The sequence below is a fragment of the Leptonychotes weddellii genome, chromosome 4 (assembly GCF_054177405.1).
Source record: "Leptonychotes weddellii isolate Sample4059 chromosome 4, ASM5417740v2, whole genome shotgun sequence".
Taxonomy (NCBI): domain Eukaryota; kingdom Metazoa; phylum Chordata; class Mammalia; order Carnivora; family Phocidae; genus Leptonychotes; species Leptonychotes weddellii.
The window spans coordinates 7,938,540-7,959,072 of NC_138372.1; the positions used below are offsets into that span (position 1 = coordinate 7,938,540).

Genomic DNA, 20,533 nt, shown 5'->3' on the forward strand with positions numbered 1-20,533 from the left:
GCCTCTCCTCACATCGGTCTTTTTCCACTGCATCACTCTGGGACAACCCAGAGAACAGAGAGCTTGACATAAGATCACCCCACTGGTGGGGCGCTCGAGTGGCTCAGCTGGTTAAGCGTCTGCCTTCGGCTCAGGTCATGATCCTGGGGTCCTGGGATGGAGCCCCGCATCAGGCTCCCTGCTCTGAGGAGAGCCTGCTTCTCCCTTTCCCTCTGCCTGCCGCTCTGCCTACTTGTGCTCTCTCTCTCTCTCTGTCAAATAAATAAATAAAATCTTAAAAAAAAAAAAAGATCACCCCACTGGTGAAGAGCCAGAGTAGCAGCCTTTGAACCAGAGTCCGCAGTGAATACCTGGCCACAGTTTCATTCCTGAAAAGGAGAATCATGCCCACAGACCCCCCTCTCATCCAAGCCACAGTTCCTGTCTCCCCACTTTTGTCCCTGCCCTACAGCAGTCTATTCCCAACTTTAGGAATTGGAAGGAATTAGCTAAAGCCTATCAGTTTGGGTCTCTGCTCAGAAGCCAGTCCATCCTGGTGCCCATCAGGCTGATAATATTACAATAACAATAGCACTTAATTTTTCTAGAGCATTTCCCATGAGGTCAGGATCTTAGGAACATTATCTCCTTACAAAGGCCATCGCACTTAATCCTTGAACTCCAAGAGTTAGGGATGATGATAATGAGCTCAGAGAGGTTGGGCGCCTTGCCGGAGGGGACCAGGAATGGCAATCCGCAGATAAGCCCAGGCATCTGGCCAGACCACAGAACGGAGCTCCTAAATCTCTGAGCCATAATTGCCACATTCTGGAGGAAGAGGAAAACAAGTCGAAATGGAAGCCACTGGGCGAACTCTGGGAGCCAGGCAAGACTCCCGCCCCACCACTCTTTGATCTTTGCAGTGCCTGTGGCCCCACTGACCCCGCGGTGAGTTATGGGGGCCGCGGGACTCATAACACAGCATTCCCGGACTCCCAGGGTCGTCAGGACGCGGCGCCCCACGCGGTGATGGATGAGCCTCCCCTGGGGCTGGCTTTGTCCCGGCGGGGCTGGGCTGGGGAGCATCAGACGGACTTTGGACGGGGCGTGGCGAGAGGAAGACGGGGTGTGTGTGTATGTGTGTGTGTGTGTGTGTGTTGGGTAGGAGAATTGTATTTCTCCCTTCCCTCCGGGGGGTGGGGAGGGGACACGCCAGTGCGGCAGTCAGCGCCCGGGATTCCCACCTGGTAACGTTGGAAGACCCCCCTATACCCCTTTATCGAAGAGCGACCTCTCCAAGAACCCCGCCCCACCGCTCCGCGCACTTTTCGAGGCTACAAAGGCCCCGCGGTGCCCCGTCCCGCCTTCCTTGCACCGGGCATTTCTTCCGTCCCATTTGACAGCCTGGGCGGAATAATCCTTTTGGGGACTGGCCGGCCCCTACCCAGCCAGACGCGGCCGCGGCTGAGCGCTCAGCTCCGATCCATTGTTGGGGTCTGCCAGGGACCCCCTGCCGCGGCCTTTTATCGCCCACTCCCGGCGGGGCAGCTCCAGATGCGCCACCGCTGCCCGCGCCCCGCCCGTCCCACGCGCTCGGGGCAGCGCCGAGGCGGCTCTTACGCACCGGGAGGAGTGGGCCCGCCTCGCCCGGTGCCCGCACGGCCGCCCGGCTGCGCCCGCCTTTGTCTGCCTCCTTTGTCTGCCCCGCGCCCTCGCGGCGGAGGCGGCTAGGCCTCTGGGGAGCGGGCCCGGAACGCCGAGCGCAGCTGGCGAGGGCGCGCTGGCCGGGAGCGCGCGGGGGCCCCGGCCCGGCCCGGGGCTGCCCCTCAGCAGGGGGCTAGCCGAGCCCGCTCCAGCCGCCCCTCCCCCGCCCCCTCCCCGCGCGCCCGCCCCCTTCCCGCGCGCCCGCCCCCTCCCCTTCCCTCCAGCCCCACTCAGCCTGGGCACATCCTCCTGCCGCCCGCGCTCCTCTCCGCGCCGTCCCTGCTCCGCGGCTCGGCCCTCCGCTGCGCTCGGCTCCTGCAGGCTCTCGGCCCCGCGCCCCTCGGCCCCCGCCCCGCTGACCGGACAGGTAAGGCATGGCCTTGGCCCGCCCCTGGCCCCGCCCTCCCGCCTCACCTGGTAGCGGCCCCGGACAAAGGTGGGCTACCTGGCGCGCTTAGGGGCGGGGCGCGCGGGGAACTGTGGCCGGAGGTGAGGATCCCGCTTTCCTCCCTGCCCGCCTCGCCCTCGGAGCCGTCGGTCCGTGTGTCCGCCGCCTCCGCTCCTCGCGGCGTCTCCAGGCTCTGCTCCCGGTCCCCGCGTCCGCCCACCTTCCGCCGGACGCTCACTTTTCTAACGCTCTGACACTCTGTCTCGCGCGCGCCCTCGCCGCCCTCTCTGGGTCGCGGCTGTCGCCCACTCTCCTCCTCCCTCTGGGACCGCGTCTCTCTTTGTCTCTCTGTCTCTGAGTCTCTGGGTGGTCACCAAGGCGGGGGAGTGGACTGGGGAGTCCGCACCGCTCGAAGAAGCTTCGAAGACTTCCTGAGCCCCGAACAGAGCTGGCAGGCATGTCCTCCTGCCCCTTTCGAGGCTGCCTGGGGGGCTAAAGTATGTCGGGGGGAGAAGGTTCAGGATGCGCCCTTCCAGCACTGCCGGTGGCCCCGCGCCCGGGCCAGTTCCGCGCCCTTGCAAACCCCGACGGCCCCGGCTCAGGCCCTCTTCCTCCCCACTGGCTTTTCTCCATTCGCGCACCCGGGTCTCAGCCGCCTGCGGGAGCCAGGAGCCGAGGTTTGAGACGTGAGGGCTTTTGGGTTTCCTTCTTGCTTTCTTCCACTGGGTGTTCCCTCCGGCCTTCGCCTCCATCTGGTCTCCTGCCCTGCGCACTCCTCCACTCTGCCCTCCGCCCAGCCTGTGGCACGCCGAAGTGTCCCGGTGCGGGTTCAGCACCATCCCTCTGGGATCCGGCAGACAGAGGCCCTGGGAGTGATCGTGGACAAAGGAAGGCATGTCTCTGAGCCTCAGTGTCCCCTTCATAAAACGGGGATAATAGCACCTACCTACAGGGACGTGTGTTGGAACAGTGAGGGGGGAAAAAAACAGATTGGATGCCAGCACAGTACACGCTTGGGGATCATGGGGGAGGCTTCAGTCCCTGGCTGGGGTGGGGTTGGGGACGCCACAGCAAGGGGGATATGGATCACCAATTCAAGCCTTAGAGACACTGCAGAGAAACAGGACTGTGGTCCCTTCCCACATGGGGGTCACAGTTGCAGCCCCCCCATTACAGGGTTCCCGCTCTCATAGGCACTGTCCTCTCTTCTCGATCCTCCTCTCTGCTTGTCCTCAAATCAGTTTAAAAATCAGGGTGAAAAGGGTCTCTGCTTCCAAAATGAGATGAGTGTCTCTGAGTCAATGTTGCCAACAGCTGGTCATTCATCATGAGGCATCCATGTGACTCATTCCCAATTCTGAACCTCTGTCTTGCCCCGATTTATTTTTTAATGGCACTAGCTCACAAGCCATTTCCTTTCCTCTGGGGGCATTGTCTTGTTGTATCCTGGACCTGCTGTATAATTGCCCAGAGCCTCTGACCATCATAGCATCTCTGTCCTCATAGCAGGTGACACACACACACCCCCAGGAGTCCAGCAGTGACAGGGACCAAGTGGCTTAATGAGGGCCACTTCAGCAGAGGGAAACCTCCCAGCTGGCAAGTTCTAGGCTCTCCTGGCTAAGTTCTGGTTTTTAGCCCCAGTCAGGGCTGGCAACCTGAGCCTTTCTCTTTTAAAGAAGACACACAGGGAGGGCGCCTGGGTGGCTCAGATGGTTGGGTGTCTGCCTTCGGCTCGGGTCGTGATCTCCAGGTCTTGGGATCGAGCCCTGCATCGGGCTCCCTGCTCCGCGGGGAGCCTGCTTCTCCCTCTCCCTCTGCTGCTCCCCTTGCTTGTGCTCTGTCTCTCTCTCTCTCTCTCTCAAATGAATGGAAGTCTTTAAAAAAAAAAAAAGCATAAATGCAAAAAAAAAAAAAAGAAGAAGACACACAGGGGCTCTCCCTCTCCCACTCCCCCTGCTTGTGTTCCTGCTCTCACTATCTCTTTCTCTGTCAAATAAATAAATAAAATCTTAAAAAAAAAAAAAAAAGACACAGGTGCACCCCATCCAGCCTCCTGTTCATGATCCTGCCTGGCAGACAGGCCCAGCTTTGGCAACCCAGGGCCCTCTGCCATCTCTTCCTCCTCTGGCCATAGCCATCCTCAGGAAAGCCAGCTCAGCGACCCCTGCGACCCCTCAGAGATCAGCTCAGAGCCTCCTTGACCCTCACCCACCTTCTCTGCCTTCCTCCTCACCACTCAATCCACCCCCTCTCCCCAGCCCTAAATCCTGCAAATGGCTCCCTGTTGCCACTCAATTAACAACCCTACCTGCCTCCCACAGTACTCTCGTTTGCATCTTGGGTTTCAGCCACCACCGAGGGCTGAGCATCTCCACGCTGGCTTCCTCTGAGCTTTTGCCAGGGCTCTTCCCTCCATCTGAAATGTCTCCCCTGTCCTGCATTCAGTCCAAGCCTGCCCTCCTTGCAGGCCAAGGTCAGCCGTCCCCTCTTGTGGGAAGCCCTCCTACTCCCCCTTGCCTCCCCTTCTCTCTTGGTCTGCCCTTCCCTGGGCAGGGCTGGGTCTTGTTCCATTTGTGGTCCCAGTACACACAGTAGGTGCTCTGTGCACACGTGTTCTATCCAATGGAACCGTTGGTCAAGGGGTTAAGAGTGAACTGAAAATTGCAAGCCATAGGTTATCCAGGGTTGGCCCTGGAGCAAAGGACCATAGATGGGAAGGTTGGAGGGGGAGCAAGCCACCTGGAAAATCCCCGTGGTACTAGGGGCTCTTCATCCTTCTGGAAGATGAGGATGATTTCTGTGCCTGGTTATAGACAGGGAAGTGATTGCCCAAGTCCGGCAGAATGGGTTTGAATCCCCACCAAAGGCTTCCTAGCTATGTGACCTGGAGGGAGTTCCTTCATTGGTCTCAGCCAGGAATGTGGGGGAGCGGGGATTTGCATCCTGGCCTCCCTGATTCTGCAGCCTGGGGAGAACAGGAGCTCCCTCCAGAGAGGGGTCCTGGGCATGTTCCCAAGGGCAGGTGTCATACCAGCATCCCTATTCTGGCCCTTGCGGGTGACACCAGCCTCTCTTGCTGCTCCAGCCCCTCCGCCTGTCTTCTGCCGCTCTTCCTCTTGAGGAGGCCAGCTGGAAGGACATGGGAGGGTGGCTGAACCCCTGCCACTAGAAGCCCTGCCCCTCACCGCCACCAGGTCCCAGCTTTGGCAGCTCTCCGTACCACAACGCCATGGTCCGGCATTGACCGTCTGGGACGCGTCACTGGGTGGGTGTGGGGGTGCAAGGGGTAAGGCCCCTGCTAGAATCCAGAGCAGGTGAGATGAAGTCATTGTAGAAACTACAAGTTTGGGCGCCTGGGTGGCTCAGTTGGTTAAGCGACTGCCTTCGGCTCAGGTCATGATCCTGGAGTCCCGGGATCGAGTCCCGCATCGGGCTCCCTGCTCGGCAAGGAGTCTGCTTCTCCCTCTGACCCTCCCCCTCTCATGCTCTCTCTCTCTCTCATTCTCTCTCTCAAATAAATAAATAAAATCTTTAAAAAAAAAAAAAAAGAAAGGAAGAAACTACAAGTTTTTTGAGGCTCTCTCTGTGCCAGGCTCTGGGTTACGGCCCCCCACATGAGCCGTCCTTGAAGGTCTCTGTCCCAGGCTCTGGGTCACAGCCGCCACATGAGCTGTCCTTGAGAGTCACAGCACCAGCACTGTTATGGGTCACCGAGGGTAGCATGTGGAGTGGTCAGAGACCCTGCCTTTGGAGTCAATAACCATGGGTTCAAGTCTCAGCTCTACCACTTTCTCTACTGTGTGACCTTGGGCAAGTCCCTCAAAGCTTTGCCCTGATGTTGAGTCCTGTTTGCCCACTTCAAAGGGCTGAATTAGATAATGTGCATGAAGCTCTGGGCCCCCGATTAGTAAACGGCCAATAAATGGTACTCAAACAACACATTCCTCTTTCAGATGTGGGACTGAACCCCAGAGTGGTTAAATGACTTGCCCAGGGTCACCCAGCTAAGAAGTGCAGGAGCCAGGATCCACCCCCAGGCCTGCCTGACACCAGGTGTCTTTCCACTCCACACTGGCCTCTGCCAGAGCCAACAGCAAGCATTTTGTCACTTGATGATTAAGTGGTGGTTCTGCATGAACAGCAAAGTGGTGTTAAATTGTCTGGGCACCAAGATAATGAAGTTTGGGGAAGAGGGGTGCCAGAGGATTGCTTGCGGGGGAGGGGTGGCTACCTATAATGTAGCAGAAGTCAGGACTCTGGCCAGGAGGTGGGCGTGGGACACTGGGAGAGAGAAGCACAAAGCTGGGAGCCTCTGGGTGGGAGGGTGGGGGCTCTGAGGAGCCCCCCAACTCAACACCCCTACGTAGGTTTTTTGAGGTGTAAGGCCTTGGGGGGTTGCTAATTCCCAAGGCTACTGTTGGAAACAATGTAAGCAGATGGGGCCGCCCCTGTGGGGAAGCCAAACCTCATTTACCAAGACAATGGTCCTCTCCAGGCAGGCCTGGGCCTGTCCTGCCCCACCCCACGGAAACCATCGATCACCCCACTGAGGACTGAGGACAGGACCACCTGCGCTTGCCCCCCTACACACACGGGCACAGATGCACAAATGCTTCCAGGACCAACCCCTCTCCCCGCCTCCACTTGCCACCCACTCTCTCTCTCCCTTCCCCATAATAAGGAGGGCTCATGCTTATTTTGCCCTTACTGGTGACTGCTCACTTTATATACCTTTACCTCTCCTCCTCCTCACAAGGCCTGGCATTTTATAGGAGAAGAAACTGAGGCTCAGAGAGGTTCAGTGACTCGCCCAAGGTCACACAGCTCTTCCCGCTCGGCTCCAAGGGGCCCTCCCATGGCGGAGCTTCATGGATTTGTGCCGCCATCTGTGGTGTTCGAATCATTGCTAGTTATGGTTGTGCCTTGATCTTTCATTAGACCTGCGGCCTCTCTACCTGCTCCGAGTGGGGATACTTGGAGAGCAGGGGACTATGTCTTTGCCCGCAGATTAGAATCTCCTTCTAGCAAAGGATATGTTTTCCCCATGTTCTGGGAACTTCCAAGGCCGGATCTGGGTCTCTCCTGTCAGACTGGGAAATCCCTAAGGGCAGCTTGGGGCCAGGGCTGAGAGCTCCTTGTGGGCAGGAGCGGTATCTTTCTTATCCATCTAGGAGTCCTCCCTAGATCCTAGTCTCCCAAGGCAAGACCTAGATCTCCCCTATCATACTGGGAGCTCTCTAGGGCCAGGACTAGTATCCCCACTCGGACTGGCAATTTCTGGAGCAGAACCAGGTCTCCTCCTTCAGACTGGAGGAGGCTGACGTGACATCCAGGTCCTGCACCCAGAGGGGCTCAGCAAGTGGTGACCACCTGGTGTCACTCTCCCCTGCAGCCTCCACTGCAGAGAATCACCCAGTGCTCAACACCTGGTGCTCCAGGGGTCAAGATGCAGAGTCCTCTGTATGAGGCCAGGTTGGCTCAAAGGCCTATGGAAGGGTAGGTAGGGCTCTGGCTCTTCTGAGGCCCCTTCCTACTGGCCAGGGAGAGGGGTAGGGACTAGCTCAAGACTGTCAAGGTCCAGAATGTCAGTGAGCACCCCCCGGGCAGCACCCCACTAGCGGGCACCTCTTTGCTGCCTTCCACCCCATCTACACTACCTGGGTTCCATGCATACTGGAATCCTGCTTCCTCCCCAGATACCCAGCACACAGAAATATTGATCTCCTAAATAATTCTACCTCATGACAGGCTGATAGTCCCATTTCACAGATAGGGACATTAGGACTCATGAGGAGGTCTGATGGTGGGAGCAGCTAGAGGGACGAAGTCTAGTCACAAAATGCCTTGGGAAGAGCCCAGCCCATGAATTTAGGAGCCGCCTGTCCCTCCCCTCCTCTCATCTAGGCTATAACAGTTTTGATCGAACAAGCAAAATTACCCATTTTCCAGCCCTGGGGGGGGGGGTCAGCTCCCTCTAAAGAAGACAGGAATCTGCTCCCAGGAGCTCTAAGACCCCCCAACCGGAGCTCCAGCTCGGGCAGCCCCACAGTTCTAAGAGCAGAAGGAGGGCCTGGCGATGGACCCCTCCATTCTCCACGTCCAGCCCTTCCAGGAAGCAGCCAACCTGGTGAGGACGAGGTGCCAGAGGGAGGAGTCAGACAGATGGGTTCCAAGTTAGGACATTGGGAATGTAAAACCAGAGATGGACATATGGGAATGTAAAACCAGAGATGATTATTGCATGGAACAAAATCCGTCCTAAGCACTACTGAGCCAGGGTTCCAGGTCTATAGTCGCTGCCAGGGCTCCCAGGCTGGGGGTGTCAAGGGGCTGGGAGTGGGGGGGAGCTCTTTATTTTTTTTAAAGATTTTATTTATTTATTTGACAGAGAGAGAGCACAAGCAGGGAGAGGGGTAGGGGGAGAGGGAGAAGCAGGCTCCCCACCAAGCAGGAAGCCTGACTCAAGACTCAATCCCAGGACCCTGGGACCATGACCTGAGCTGAAGGCAGATGCTTAACCGACTGGGCCACCCAGGTGCCCCATGCTTTATCTTTTAGCATGCACCAATACGGCCTCTGAATTCACACTCCCTCAGGAGATGCTCCTAGCCCCTGGGGACTTACTCCAGATCCTGAAGGATATTACCTGTCACCCCTCCCCACAGGGGGCTGTCAGTTAGGCAGACAGATAGAGACAGCTTGTCACTGTGAGTCATAAATTCCCAGGCTCCCGGCATGGCAACCGAACCTGTTGATCCAGTGGTCTTCTTCCCCTATTCCCCTCACCCCAACTTTTTCGAGCAATGCGAATCATTTCCCATGGAATCTTATTCATAATCCCAACACATCAAACGGAGAAAGGCAGTGTTTTACGAACAGAACACCCCACCACCCCCACCACGAATCTCTTCCTGGAATCAAAATTTTCCCTGTCTCAGGCAGACACAACTTCAAGCTCTCCTAAGCATTCAGCCTCCTGCATAGACATGCCAGGTGACCACCCTTATGCCCCCAATTTACAATCCTGCCTTAAAGCGAATCAGCGAGAAAAAAGAACCCGTCCTTGGGGATATGAAGGCATGTAGTGGTTGTGGGTTGCACTTGTTCCGAGGAGACTGGGCCTCTAACTGGCTTTGGTCAGTCACGTCCAGAAAATCCTGGAGTGGGTACATAAGTAGGTGCGAATGGGCACAGTTCTTTGAAACTGCTCACCTTGCATCCCTGGGACACTCTTCAGTGACCCAGGAGAACCCGAGTTGTGATGGCACACTCATGTTCAAATTGGAGCAGAGAACGCCTCTGAGAGTCTGCTGTTTTTGCTACAGCTTTCAGAATAGTTTAAAATATATTTTTAAAAAAGTAACGTTGGAATCAAACATCTAAAGGACCCCTGAAACATCTCTACCAAATGTGGTGGCTCCAATGTGTCCTTTTCCCACATGAAGAGGAGACCCAGAGTCAGGGAGAGGGGTTCATGGGCCAAGTTCTCCCAGTGGGTGGTTGTCTGGCTCACAGCCCGGACTGAGCTCCATAATCCTCGGCTCCATCAGAGCATCACTGATATTCCTGGCCCAGATCCCCATCAGATGCCCCTCAGCCAGCCCTACTCCCACCCCCACCCACCTCCCCCCTGCTTCCCGCCCCCAACCCACCATCCCCCAACCCACCATCCCCCAACCCACCATGCAGCGGATGAGCTGATCAGCAAAGCAGGAATGTGAGCCTACAGCTGTCCTGGGATGCCCAGGGGCAGCCCAGCTCCACAGTTGTCTGCCAGGCAGGTGGGGCAGGAGTCCCCCCAGTCTCCCGGCCCCCACATGCCAGGCTGTTGGTGGGGGAGGGGTCAGGAATCAAAGCCCACTCCAGGCTCAATTAATTGCCTTCATTTGCACATGCAGCCTTTGGTTGGCGACAGTTCGCAGGTCAGCTGTCCCCACCGTGTAGGGACAGCTTAAAGACATGAGGTCAGCTCTTTCCCCTCTGTCCCCAGCTGCCAGTGTCTGGACCCCCCCTTGGGCCTTGATTGCACTCACAGCAATAACAGATTATGAGAGGGAGGCAGGGGACCCCTGATGAAGCTCAGTGCACGGGCAGGGTGTGCAAGGACTGTCTTGTGTGTGCGGTGTGAGTCGCATCATCTTGGATGTGTGGTTTACCCCGCCCCCTGCCCAGAGTCTCAGCTTCCTCATTGTAAAAGTGTGGAAAATGGCATGCTGCACAGGGTAGCTGAGAGGACTCTGTAAGAAGTGGGTGAAATCAGCATGTGAGAGCCTGGGCCCCACATTTCCCCAGGAAACAGCGGCTCCAATGATTACGTTTGCTTTTGTTTTGTTTTGCTTTTAGTGAGTCACTTAGATCTCAGTTATGAGAGGGCCGAGGGCCGAGGGCCATCTCTGGGCTGTGGACGGGTCCTGATGTCCCTTGACAGCTCTCCTCCAGGCTGCTGGGGACGGGGTCAGACCCAGGCGCAGAAGAGCAGACTTGGTGAGCAAGCCACAGGCAGAACCATCCAGGGCTGACGGGGCTGGGGGAGGTGGGCACCTGCTGCCCCTTTCTGCCTGGATGCTTGGCGCTTTGTGACGCAGCCTCCAACCAGCTTCCAGAGTGACAGAAATGGATTGGAGCCCTTCATCGCCGTGGATCCCTGGCACCACTTCTGTAGCATCCCACGTTTCCTGAGTGGCGCTTTGCCAGACTGGCATCTTGGCTGCTGGGCTGTGCCAAGATCCGCATACAAATCCTGTGGGCTTGGAGAGAGGCCTCCATGTAGTCATCAGGGCAAAGTGGTGCCAGGATCCTCAGCCCTCACTCCAGCACTAGCTCTCTCTCTCTCTCTCTCTCTCTCTCTCTCTCACACACACACACACACACACACACCCTGAGAATTTATTTGTGATCTTCTGCATGGCTGTCAGTTTGTGCTCAGTCTACTTCCATCCCGATCCATAGTTAGTGCCTATTATTTGCAGGGTCCTATAGATGTGATAGGAACAGAGGGAAGAGTGGGATGGAGACCCGTAGGATCTTTCTGTCCAGTCAGAATCTTTTAAAAAAAAAGGCCGATTGCCCCAGCACGAGACGGCACGGGAGGTCTTCAAGAGCTGGACAAAGCTGTGTGGGAGCACTCATAACGGGGACAGACGAGGCTTCTTGGAGGAGAGGACATTTGGGATGGACCCCAGAGGATGGGCAGGATTTGGACAGAGAGAGATGGGGGTGGAGAGGTGAGGTTGTTTCAGGCGGAGGGAACAGCCCAAGTGAGAATAGAGACAGGAAAGGAGGGGTGTGTTTGGGGCCCAGGGAATAGTCTCTGGTTGGCTGTGAAGGGGAGGGAGTAGAAGTCGAGGCTACAAAGCCAGGTCGGGGCCACATTATACAAGGTCTTGAGTGCCAAGGTAAGGAGTCCATGGTTAAATGGGAAGGCAACAGGGAGCCAAGGACAGTTTTAAGCAGGCGAGGGTTAGGCTCAGAGAAATCTCTCAGGAGTATGGGCTGGTCTGGGGCAGGATGGTGCGGAGAAGGTCCTGGCAGAGGAACGGCTCCCCGTGGGTGCATCAGCACTACACACCGAAATCCCCCTCTTGCTGGCCCCCGGCTGGCTCCTGCATGATTTGTGGGGTGCAAAGGGAGGGAGGGAGCAAAGATGGCCCTGAAATTAGCTGGGGTACATTAAACAGACCCACAGCCCCTGGAAGAGTCTTGGCAACAGGATTTCAGTGAGAGAGAGAGAGAGAGAGAGAGATGGCTACGGATGGGCTCGTGGTGCCTTGAGGGTGTGGGGACAGGCTTCCTCTCTGGGCTCTGCCGAGGAGGGGCTGTCCCCTGAGACAGCGCCCCGGGGGCGGGTCAGCGAGCTCAGACCTTGGCTCTGGGAGTCACTGACTAGCTTCGTGTCAAGCACAGGCCCGCGGCTCAGCCCACCCGTCCTTCTCTGCAAGCTTCGCTGGCCTCTTCCTGCACTTCTGGAGTGACCTGCCTCACCGACTCCCACTGCGGGAGGGGGGATTCCAAAGCTTCCCTCCCAGGAGGGCGCTCTGTGGGCTTCTCCGGGGCTATTGTCCCTGCGAGACAGAAGGGCTGGGCCGGGCGGGGGACAGCATCCCACACAGCCTCAAAGCCTTTCTCAGCCACACGGAGAGCTAAGTCTGGCCAACGCCAGCCTGGAGAGCAGCCCACATCTGCCTCAGGCCTGGAAACCGGGTTTGAGGGGTTCCTGGGAGCAGAACAATACTTGACTGACAGGCCTTTAGAATGGGCCCCTCCTCCCGCCCAGCTGCTCAGGAGCTCCGGAGCGCGGGCCTGGCTGCCTGAGCTGGGCCTCCAGAGCCCTCATTATAGAAAGGCTGGAGGTGAGGCCGAGGGGGCAGCATCCTCTTGTGGCCCGTGAGGCGGCCAGGAGGGCGGGCCAGGGCTGCACGGTGTATACTCTTAGGAATGCAAGGCTGTGTGAAGAGACTGGAGTTGTCACCCCAAGCCATCCCACGGTCCCACACAGCTCCTGAGGCTCTCCCAGGACGTGCATGCAGCTCCCGAGGTGGGAGGGGATATAGGGCAGCCTCTTTCTCTCAGTCCATGGTTCCAGGAAGAGCAGAACTAAGGGCAGTGGTGGGGACAGGACCCGGGCCTCCAGGGGACCAGCACACTCCTGGCTGGGATAAAGGGAGAGCAGGATAAAGGATGGTGGGGACCAGGCAAGGTGGGAGGAGCTAATCCCCCCCTCTGGCCCCTCACCCCCTCAGAGTGGGTCAGCCCGGCTGGGCCCCAGCCTCCCTGTCCCACCTACCCTCCCCGCCCATGACCATTCCCGGGGCCTCACTGGGAGTTGGCTAAAGATGAACCTGGTGGGGGTGCAGGGGGGCGGGCGGTGAGGTGGGAGAGAGTTGCAGGGACTGAGAGGGCTGGAGGGAGAGATGCTGGGAATTATCACAGGCCCACCAACCTTTCCTCGGCCCTGGGCGATCCCATGGCTGCAAATCACAAGGAAATGGTTGTGTAAGCACCTCTGCCTGCCTAATGGATACGTAGGAGGCCCGGGGAGGCCATAAAAATTCAATCAGCCTGGCTAGCCTGGTGCCGAACTTGTCCGGACGCTGTGAGACTGGTACAGAGGTGAGGGCCGTGGGGGAGGGCCGCAGAGGAGGGCTGCAGGGGGAGGTCTCCAGACTTCAGCAGACACCCCACCCCACCCCATCCACAGGGCTTATGAGCCTTAGCTCCGAGGTCCTCCGGGACATCCCGCGGTCACTCCCTCCTCCCACAGGAGGAGGCCCCACTTCTGGTGGAGAATGGGGGCTGATCCTGAGGGTAGGTCAGGGTCAGTTCACCCCACCCAGCAGGCTGCAGAGCCAAGCTTCCAGAGTTCCTCAGCCCCAGCAGGGACAGAGCTGGGTCAGAACCTGCCGGGCCCTTGGAGGGAAAGAAAGGAGCAAGGACAGGACTGGGCTGTCTTGGGGCAGCCGTGAGCGAGGTTCAGAGCACAGACATGGCAATGCCAAGTACGCCAGTTAATTTCTGCTGCAGAAAATGCTGGGAGCCACCTCGGACGCTTGTCGAAAGGACAAAGTGATATAAATTCCCGCGAAGCACTAAAGCTGATTCCTGCCTAGGGCACGTGCTCAGAGAAGCTGTTCTGTTCCTTTGAATTTACGCTTTGAGTCAAGCCTCGGGGATGACAGGCCTATTTCTGAGCTTGGAAGGACTCAGCTCATTCTGGGGGACTTGGCAAAGGGCAGAGGTGCGTGTGGAGAAAGGGATTCTAGACTCATCTGGAAGCTGGATGTTGCTTAAACTAAACCAGGGCTTCCCAGCCTTGGCACTGTGGTCTCTCTGGGCCGGGAAGTCTCCATGGTGGGGTCATCCTGTGAGCTTTGGGGCGTCCAGCAGCATCCCCAACCCCAGCCCCTGGAATAGCAGCACCACCCGGCTGTGACAACTAAAAATGTCTCCAGGCATTGCCAAATGTCCCCTGGGGGCAAAGTTGTCCTCGATCCCCGTTGAGAGACACCCGGGCTCTAATAATGTGGGCCAGGGGACTTGGAAATGGGGAAGCAGAAGAGGAGGAGGGCTGCTAAGCTGTCCACTCATGGTGTTGCTTTTCTTCCAGACCAGAGCTCATGGCTGGGCCCAGCACCCACATTGTCCCTGTGCTGTTCCTCGCCCTCCTGGTGCTCCTGGAGCTGAGCCTGGCAGGCTCCCTGGGACCTGGAACCCTTGCTCGGAACCTTCCCGAGAATCACATCGACCTCCAGGACCCAGCACTGTGGATGCCTCCAGCCAGCCACCACCGCCGGCGGGGTCTGGGCAAGAAGGAGCGGGGCCCAGGCATGCCCGGCCGGGCCCAGGACGGAACTGTGGTCTCCACCACCAGGCAGGCCTCCAGGCTGCCAGGAGCAGGGGAGCTGCTGCCTGGGCAGAGTCCTGCAGGCCTGGTGCAGGACAAGGAGCTGCTCCTGGGGCTGGCGCTGCCCTACCCTGAGAAGGAGAACCGGTCTCCTGGGGCAGAGAGGGTCAAGAAACGCAGCAGGGAGCACAAGAGGCGCAGAGAGAGGTTGAAGCTGCACAGAGGTAGCGGAGGTCTGCGGGGGCTGGGGTCCTGCCCTGGAAGGGAGGGGTGGGGGGATGGGGGAAGGTCATACCCAAATGGCCAAGGGGGCTCTCCAAGCAGGAGGGGGAGGCTGTGAGTGAAGTGTCAATGATGTGAGGAGCCTGGGAAGATATCCAGAGGCCCCAAAGAGGGCAGGCAGTGAGCCCCCAGAGGAGGGGAGGGGTCTCTCAAAAGTCAAAGTGATCTGGGAAGGGGAGGGAGCTGGGAGAGGCCTGGTGGTGGAACAGGGGAAGAGAGGGATACATAGCTTTCGAAGCTCCGTCTTAACAATGAGCGATCCTCCTAAGTCAGGAAGTTCTACCTGTGTCTGACCTAAATCCACCCCACTATGAGCCCTGAACTGAGATGCACTAGTTCAGTGCCCTCTAAGCACATCACTTAATCAACTCTGAAGCCCAGAGCGGGGACCAAGCACTTAGAAACCTGACGCTGGGTCTGCCCAAGTTCGGGTTGTGACTCTGCAACTTACTGGCCATGTGCCCTGGGCAAGTCACCTCTCTGTGCCTCAGTTTCTCCCTCTGCAAAATGAGGATAATTTTGCATCCCATCTACCCTCAGGGTCGATTCATAGATGACTTAGATGCTCAGAATGGCACCTGGCAAGCATCAGGGGCAATGAGCAGTAGCTAATTCTCAACTTGCTCTCGACGTGGAATCACTGGCCTCCGACCCGGACACAGATGACCCAGGGAGAGACGAGGTGTCCTTATCCCTCCAGCCTCTGCCCTGTGTGTCTCTTGGGGTGCTCCCCTGCAGCCATGCTCACCTTCTTTTAAGTTTCCCCCACATCCCCAAATCCCTTTGAGGGCCCCACTGCCCCCTGGCCCCAGCTGCCCCCTCCCTTTGCCCACTGAGTCCTTGAACAAACATACCCCAGCAGCTCCATCCAGGCGGTTCCTCCTGTCTCACCAGGCCCCAAGGCCACCAGGCAACCTCAGCTTCCAAGTCTCTTCAAGTGACCAGACGGCCTCCTGGGCAGACCAAGTTCCACAAACGTGGGGCAAGTGTTCTGCTGGAGGAGAGTGATGGAGACTCGGCGCCCCCTTCACCTGCATCAGCTGGGGCTTGCTTCCCTGCCAGGCCTACTGAGACCCCCCCCACCAGGTGGACAGAACACGGTTGAGAGACCCCAGCTTAGACGTAGCCTCCCACCCCTTGAGGTCACGTTTCAGGTTGGGGAGGGGACCCTGGCATCCTCGGAGCATGAACTCATCCCTGGCTCAGCTCCAGGCCCCAGCTCCATCAGGCCAAGGGGGCCTTCCTAAGGGAGTCAGTGTGTTGGGTGCATGGAGGAGGGGACAGTGGAAGTCTAGAGGCCAGGCCCAGCCCTGCTAACCTGCTGTGGCGTTCCAGTTGACTGGGCCCCAGTTTCCCTGTCTATCAAAGGAATGGAGTGGATTCAGTGGTCCCTAAGTCCCCTGTCTACTCTCTGGGGTTTGCTTCTGGAGGGCGAGGTGGCCCCAAAGGACCCAACCAACCTTAAAGTCAGATCTTGCCTGAGAAAAAGAGGTAAGGATGAGCCTGGGCCCCCCAGCTTCTCTCAAATTCCCTTTGTTCTTGATCACCCCCAACCCTGCACACTCTCTCCCCCTCACACTCAACCTACCCCAATGCCCATGGGTCTTGGAAGGTGGCATCAGTGGTTAAAAAGCATTGGTTTTGTGCTCAGATGGACCTGGGTTTGAATCCAGGCTCTGCTGTCCTCTGGCTGTGTGTCCTGAGGCAAGTTGCCTAAACTCTCTGTGCTTTAGATTCCTCCCCTGTAGGTGAAACTGAAGAAGCACCCATCTCCTAAGAGTTCCTACAGTGGTTAGACGAAATAATGCTTGTAAGGCAGGACCCAGCATACACCAGGGGCCTGGCACACAGCAAGTGCTTAATAAACGGGGTGATGATTATCACCACCTAGGAAGCACTCGTTTATACATGATAAGCTGTGGCTCTTACCTTCTCAAAGTCTCTGCCCCCGCTGCAATGCCTCTTAGCCTCATCACGTGACTCCCCTCCTCAACCTTCACCTCCTCCAGGAAGCCTTCCGTGGTTAATCCCACTAGTTCCCATTTGTTACACTTGCACCCCTGGCTGCACCCACCAACCCGGACTTGACCTTGCTGGAATATTGCTTTAGAGAGAGAATCCTTGGGCTGTCTCCCCAACAACACCACAAATTCATTCAAGACATTCCCTCCCTCTTCTTTCCCTGCCACCCCAGTCCCTCATTTCCACCTCCCCAGGAAGGGGGACAGCAGGAATGTTGGCTGAGCCGATGGCTTGTCACATGGTCCCTGCCGCCGCCCTGCCTGCAGTTGGAAATGTGAGTTTCGATGTGGGCTGACACAGGGCGGTGAGCAGATAAAGCCCCTGTGTTTCCCCCTCCGTGTCTCAGGCCGAGCTGTGGTCCGAGGTCCTAGCTCCCTGATGAAGAAAGCAGAACCCTCCGAAGACCAGGCACTGGATGCCACGATGGAGGAGTCCTCCACCAGCCTGGCCCCCACCATACTCTACCTAACCACCTTTGAAGCAGCACCTGCCACAGAAGAGTCCTTGATCCTGCCCGTCACATCCCTGTGGCCCCAGGTAAGGGGCCCCAGAACAGCCCCAGAGTATATTCAGGGAGACTGAGGCCCGGCGATGGGAGGGAGTTGGTTGAAGCCACGGAACCAGGTCTCCTGATGCCCGTCCAGCTCAGCTATGGCCCAGCATTCGCTCTGTCCTGAAAGGGCTGTTGCTGTCCGGGAGAGCGTGGTCCTAGGGGCTCACTCCAGGGACGGACAAGGAAGCAAGCACCAGCTCTTCATGCTGGCTCTGCATGGAAAAGAGCGGGGACCTCGGGGGAGAATTTGATACATACCCAAAAGTCCAGAGAATTTTTAAAACCGTGTCCCCCGGGCACCTGGGCGGCTCAGTCGGTGAAGCGTCTGCCTTCAGCTCAGGTCCTGATCCCAGGGTCCTGGGATCGAGCCCCGCGTTGGGCTCCCTGCTCAGCGGGAAGTCTGTTTCTCCCTCTCCCTCTGCCCCTCCCCCCGCTCCTGCTCACGCTCGCTCTGTCTCTCAAATGAATAAATAAAAAATCAACAAAAGGTGCATCCTTCTTGGACCCCTTTTGTGGCTTTGAATTTTTTTCCAAATAAAATTATTTAAGATGATCAGTAAAGTATATGTATAGAAGAAATAAAACTTTTTAAGCAGTAGATCGTTCTTACTCCCTTTGGGTCTCATTCCCCCTTGAGGTTCTTTTATTTTAAGATTTTATTTTTAAGTAATCCCTACACTCAATGTGGGGCTTAAACTCACAACCCCTAGATCAAGAGTCACATGCTCCACCAACTGAGCCAGGCAGGCACCCCCCCCTCCGCCTCCCCTTCAGAGTCTGATAAAAGCTAGGGGCCATCTCCAAGGAATACATGGCGATCCACACTGTCGAAGGCCCCCAGAAACCCATCGGTTGAGAACCCAGCCCTAGAAGATGGCTTTATTGCCCATGTCCTACCGTGTGCTGATCCAGCCCCAAGACTGCTGGCCAGGGCTGTGAGCCCAACTGAGCTGTGGTCTCATGGGCCACAGAGAGCTGATAACTTTTGCGGAGGAGAGAAGGGGCAGGGAAGTGAGTGGCTTGGCTTCATCCAGCTCCCCTCAACAACACAGGTGTAGAAACCTTGAGCAGGTGCAACTGCTTTCCCAGCCCCTCCCCCAGGGGCCCAAGGGATAACTCACCCGTCTGCATCCATACCATCCTGCAGGATGGTGGCTCCTGGAGCTTGAGCCTTAGGCAGCTGTTCCCTGTCCCTGGGGCTGGGATTTCAGGCTGCCCAGCAGGGGACAAGCTGGCCTCTGAGGAGTCCCTTCTTTGCCATTTGGCCCCGGGGTCCCACATTTCCGCTCCCACCTGTTGGGAGCTCCAGCTTCACTCTTCTCCGTGCCCCTTCTGCAGGCTCAGCCCAGGCCTGATGGGGAGGTGATGCCCACACTGGACATGGCTTTGTTCGACTGGACCGATTATGAAGACTTAAAACCCGAAGTCTGGCCCTCTGCTAAAAAGAAAGGTATGTCCACCTCCCCGGCCACCCCATGCCTGGGCTCCCTCCCCCGCCCACTGTCTATTGGGGTGAGGGCCCCAGTGAGCCCAGCCTGACCTACAGATGTCCAGAGTGGAAGGGCATGCAGTCTAAACTGGGACTAACACCCAAAACGCAAATGCTGTTATCAAGTGCTGATCGCAGGCCAAATGTTTTCCTCTACCAACTCATTTTCCCCTGAAAAACCAGCTGTTGGGTCTACCCTGCTATTGATCCCATTTTAGAGAGGAGAAGACTAAGGCAGAGAGAGAGGTAGAGTCTTATCCACACAACACAGCGCAAGTGGCAGTATGAGCCCCTGTGCTCAGTCTCTCTGCTCTGCTGGGCGTCAGCTTCTGACGACACATCTTCTTGTCCCCAGAGAAACACCGGGGTAAACTCTCCAGCGATGGTAACGAGACATCACCAGCTGAAGGGGAGCCGTGCGACCATCACCAAGACTGCCTGCCAGGTACCCAAGCAGCACCCACGTTCAGAGCAGGAGGCTGGGTGCCAGGGGAGCCCGTGCAGGGCTGGGGCCGTTCCCAGGCCCACGAGCAGGGCCTGTGGGTCCCTGACCCTTTAGGGAGGACAAATGATAACAATCAGGGCTACCGCTCTACTGAGAGTTGCTGTCGTCCTGTATTAAATCCTCATAGCAACCCCGAGAAAGGGCCTCTCTCATCCCCAGTGTTCAGGCAAGGAAACCGAACCTCAGAGAGACTGAGTGTCTCGGCTGAGGTCACACAGCGAGGAGGTAGCTCAAACCTGGGTCTGTGTGGTTCTTCACCCCTGCCCCATGCTGTCTCAAGTCAGGATGAGCCCTCTCTCGACTTCTTCCTCCTAACACCTGCTCGGGCTTAATTCTGTCCTTGTCCCCTTATGACACTGCCGGGCTTTGTGGGGGTGGGGGGTGAGGGGGATGCCGTCATGACACCCTCCCTGTATAGCAGCTGAGCCCATCATACAGTCTACAAACAAGGGGCTTGACATTGGGACTGCTGGCCCTTGGCCCTTGTCGGGTCGGTTCGGGCCCCGGGAAGTGGATACCGAGGTGGGGTTCCAAGTGCAGGAGGTTTATTCTGGGGGAAGAGGGAAGGCCTGTGAATGGCAAAAGGGGGGAGGAAGCAGGAATGGACCCAGAAACCTGTGATGCAGTCTCAGCCTGATGGGGAGCTCCAGAGCAAGACTGCCTGCTGACGGAGGCCCCATTGGGCAGGACCGGCCAGGCCCTGGTCCCCCTGCTGGGGGGTGGGGCTGCTGGGGAACCAGCGTGACATCTGGCCGGTGGTTCCTGAAGGTGCAAACACTGGAGGCCACCAGCTCACTGCTGTCCTCACCTCCGGACAGCACGGGGGTGAGGCGGGGAGACCCAAGCGGCCCACTTCCACAGTGCCATGCTTGTTAATTCAGCGGCCAGAATATTCCACAAAATAGCAACCAAAGCAGCAATGCGGCGCTGTCTAAGGCAGACCACCAGCTCCGGGACAGGCTGTTGCGTCTCCAAACCATTGTTTTCACCCTGAGCAGAAAGAAAAGGCTTGAGTTTGGGCCAACTGGGCAGTGGCCCTAGGAGCTGACTGGGTCTGTGGGGGGCAAACCGCTGCCTCAGGCCTCCCTGGGGCCTCCCTGGGGCCCTCCCGCTGCTCCAGTTTCCCCATCTGTCAAAGACGTTGTTGGCAATGATCCTGGAGGCCCCTCTCAGCTCCAAGCTGATTTCACCCCACCCCCAGCTGCTCCGCCCCCTCTCCCTGGGAGGCCATCCCACACTGCCTTCGCTCCGCCCATGATCTATCAATT

General features: G+C 57.6%; 1 protein-coding gene across 4 annotated transcripts in view; it reads left to right on the plus strand.

Annotated features, from left to right (window-relative positions):
* Positions 1-800: 800 nt before the first annotated feature.
* The window catches only part of DRAXIN (dorsal inhibitory axon guidance protein), a 28,541-nt gene continuing 8,808 nt past the window's right edge, over positions 801-20,533 (plus strand). Inside the window, exons 1-5 of one of the 4 annotated variants that reach the window (XM_031030403.2) lie at positions 801-927; positions 14,178-14,647; positions 17,065-17,255; positions 18,610-18,721; positions 19,116-19,205. In XM_031030403.2, the coding sequence (XP_030886263.1) occupies positions 14,188-14,647; positions 17,065-17,255; positions 18,610-18,721; positions 19,116-19,205 (853 nt within the window). In that variant the 5' untranslated portion in view covers positions 801-927; positions 14,178-14,187. Of the gene's footprint in view, positions 928-1,938; positions 2,051-10,451; positions 10,559-14,177; positions 14,648-17,064; positions 17,256-18,609; positions 18,722-19,115; positions 19,206-20,533 lie in introns of those variants that run through there. The other 3 variants (XM_031030402.2, XM_031030406.2, XM_081817484.1) reach the window with 3 other exon arrangements.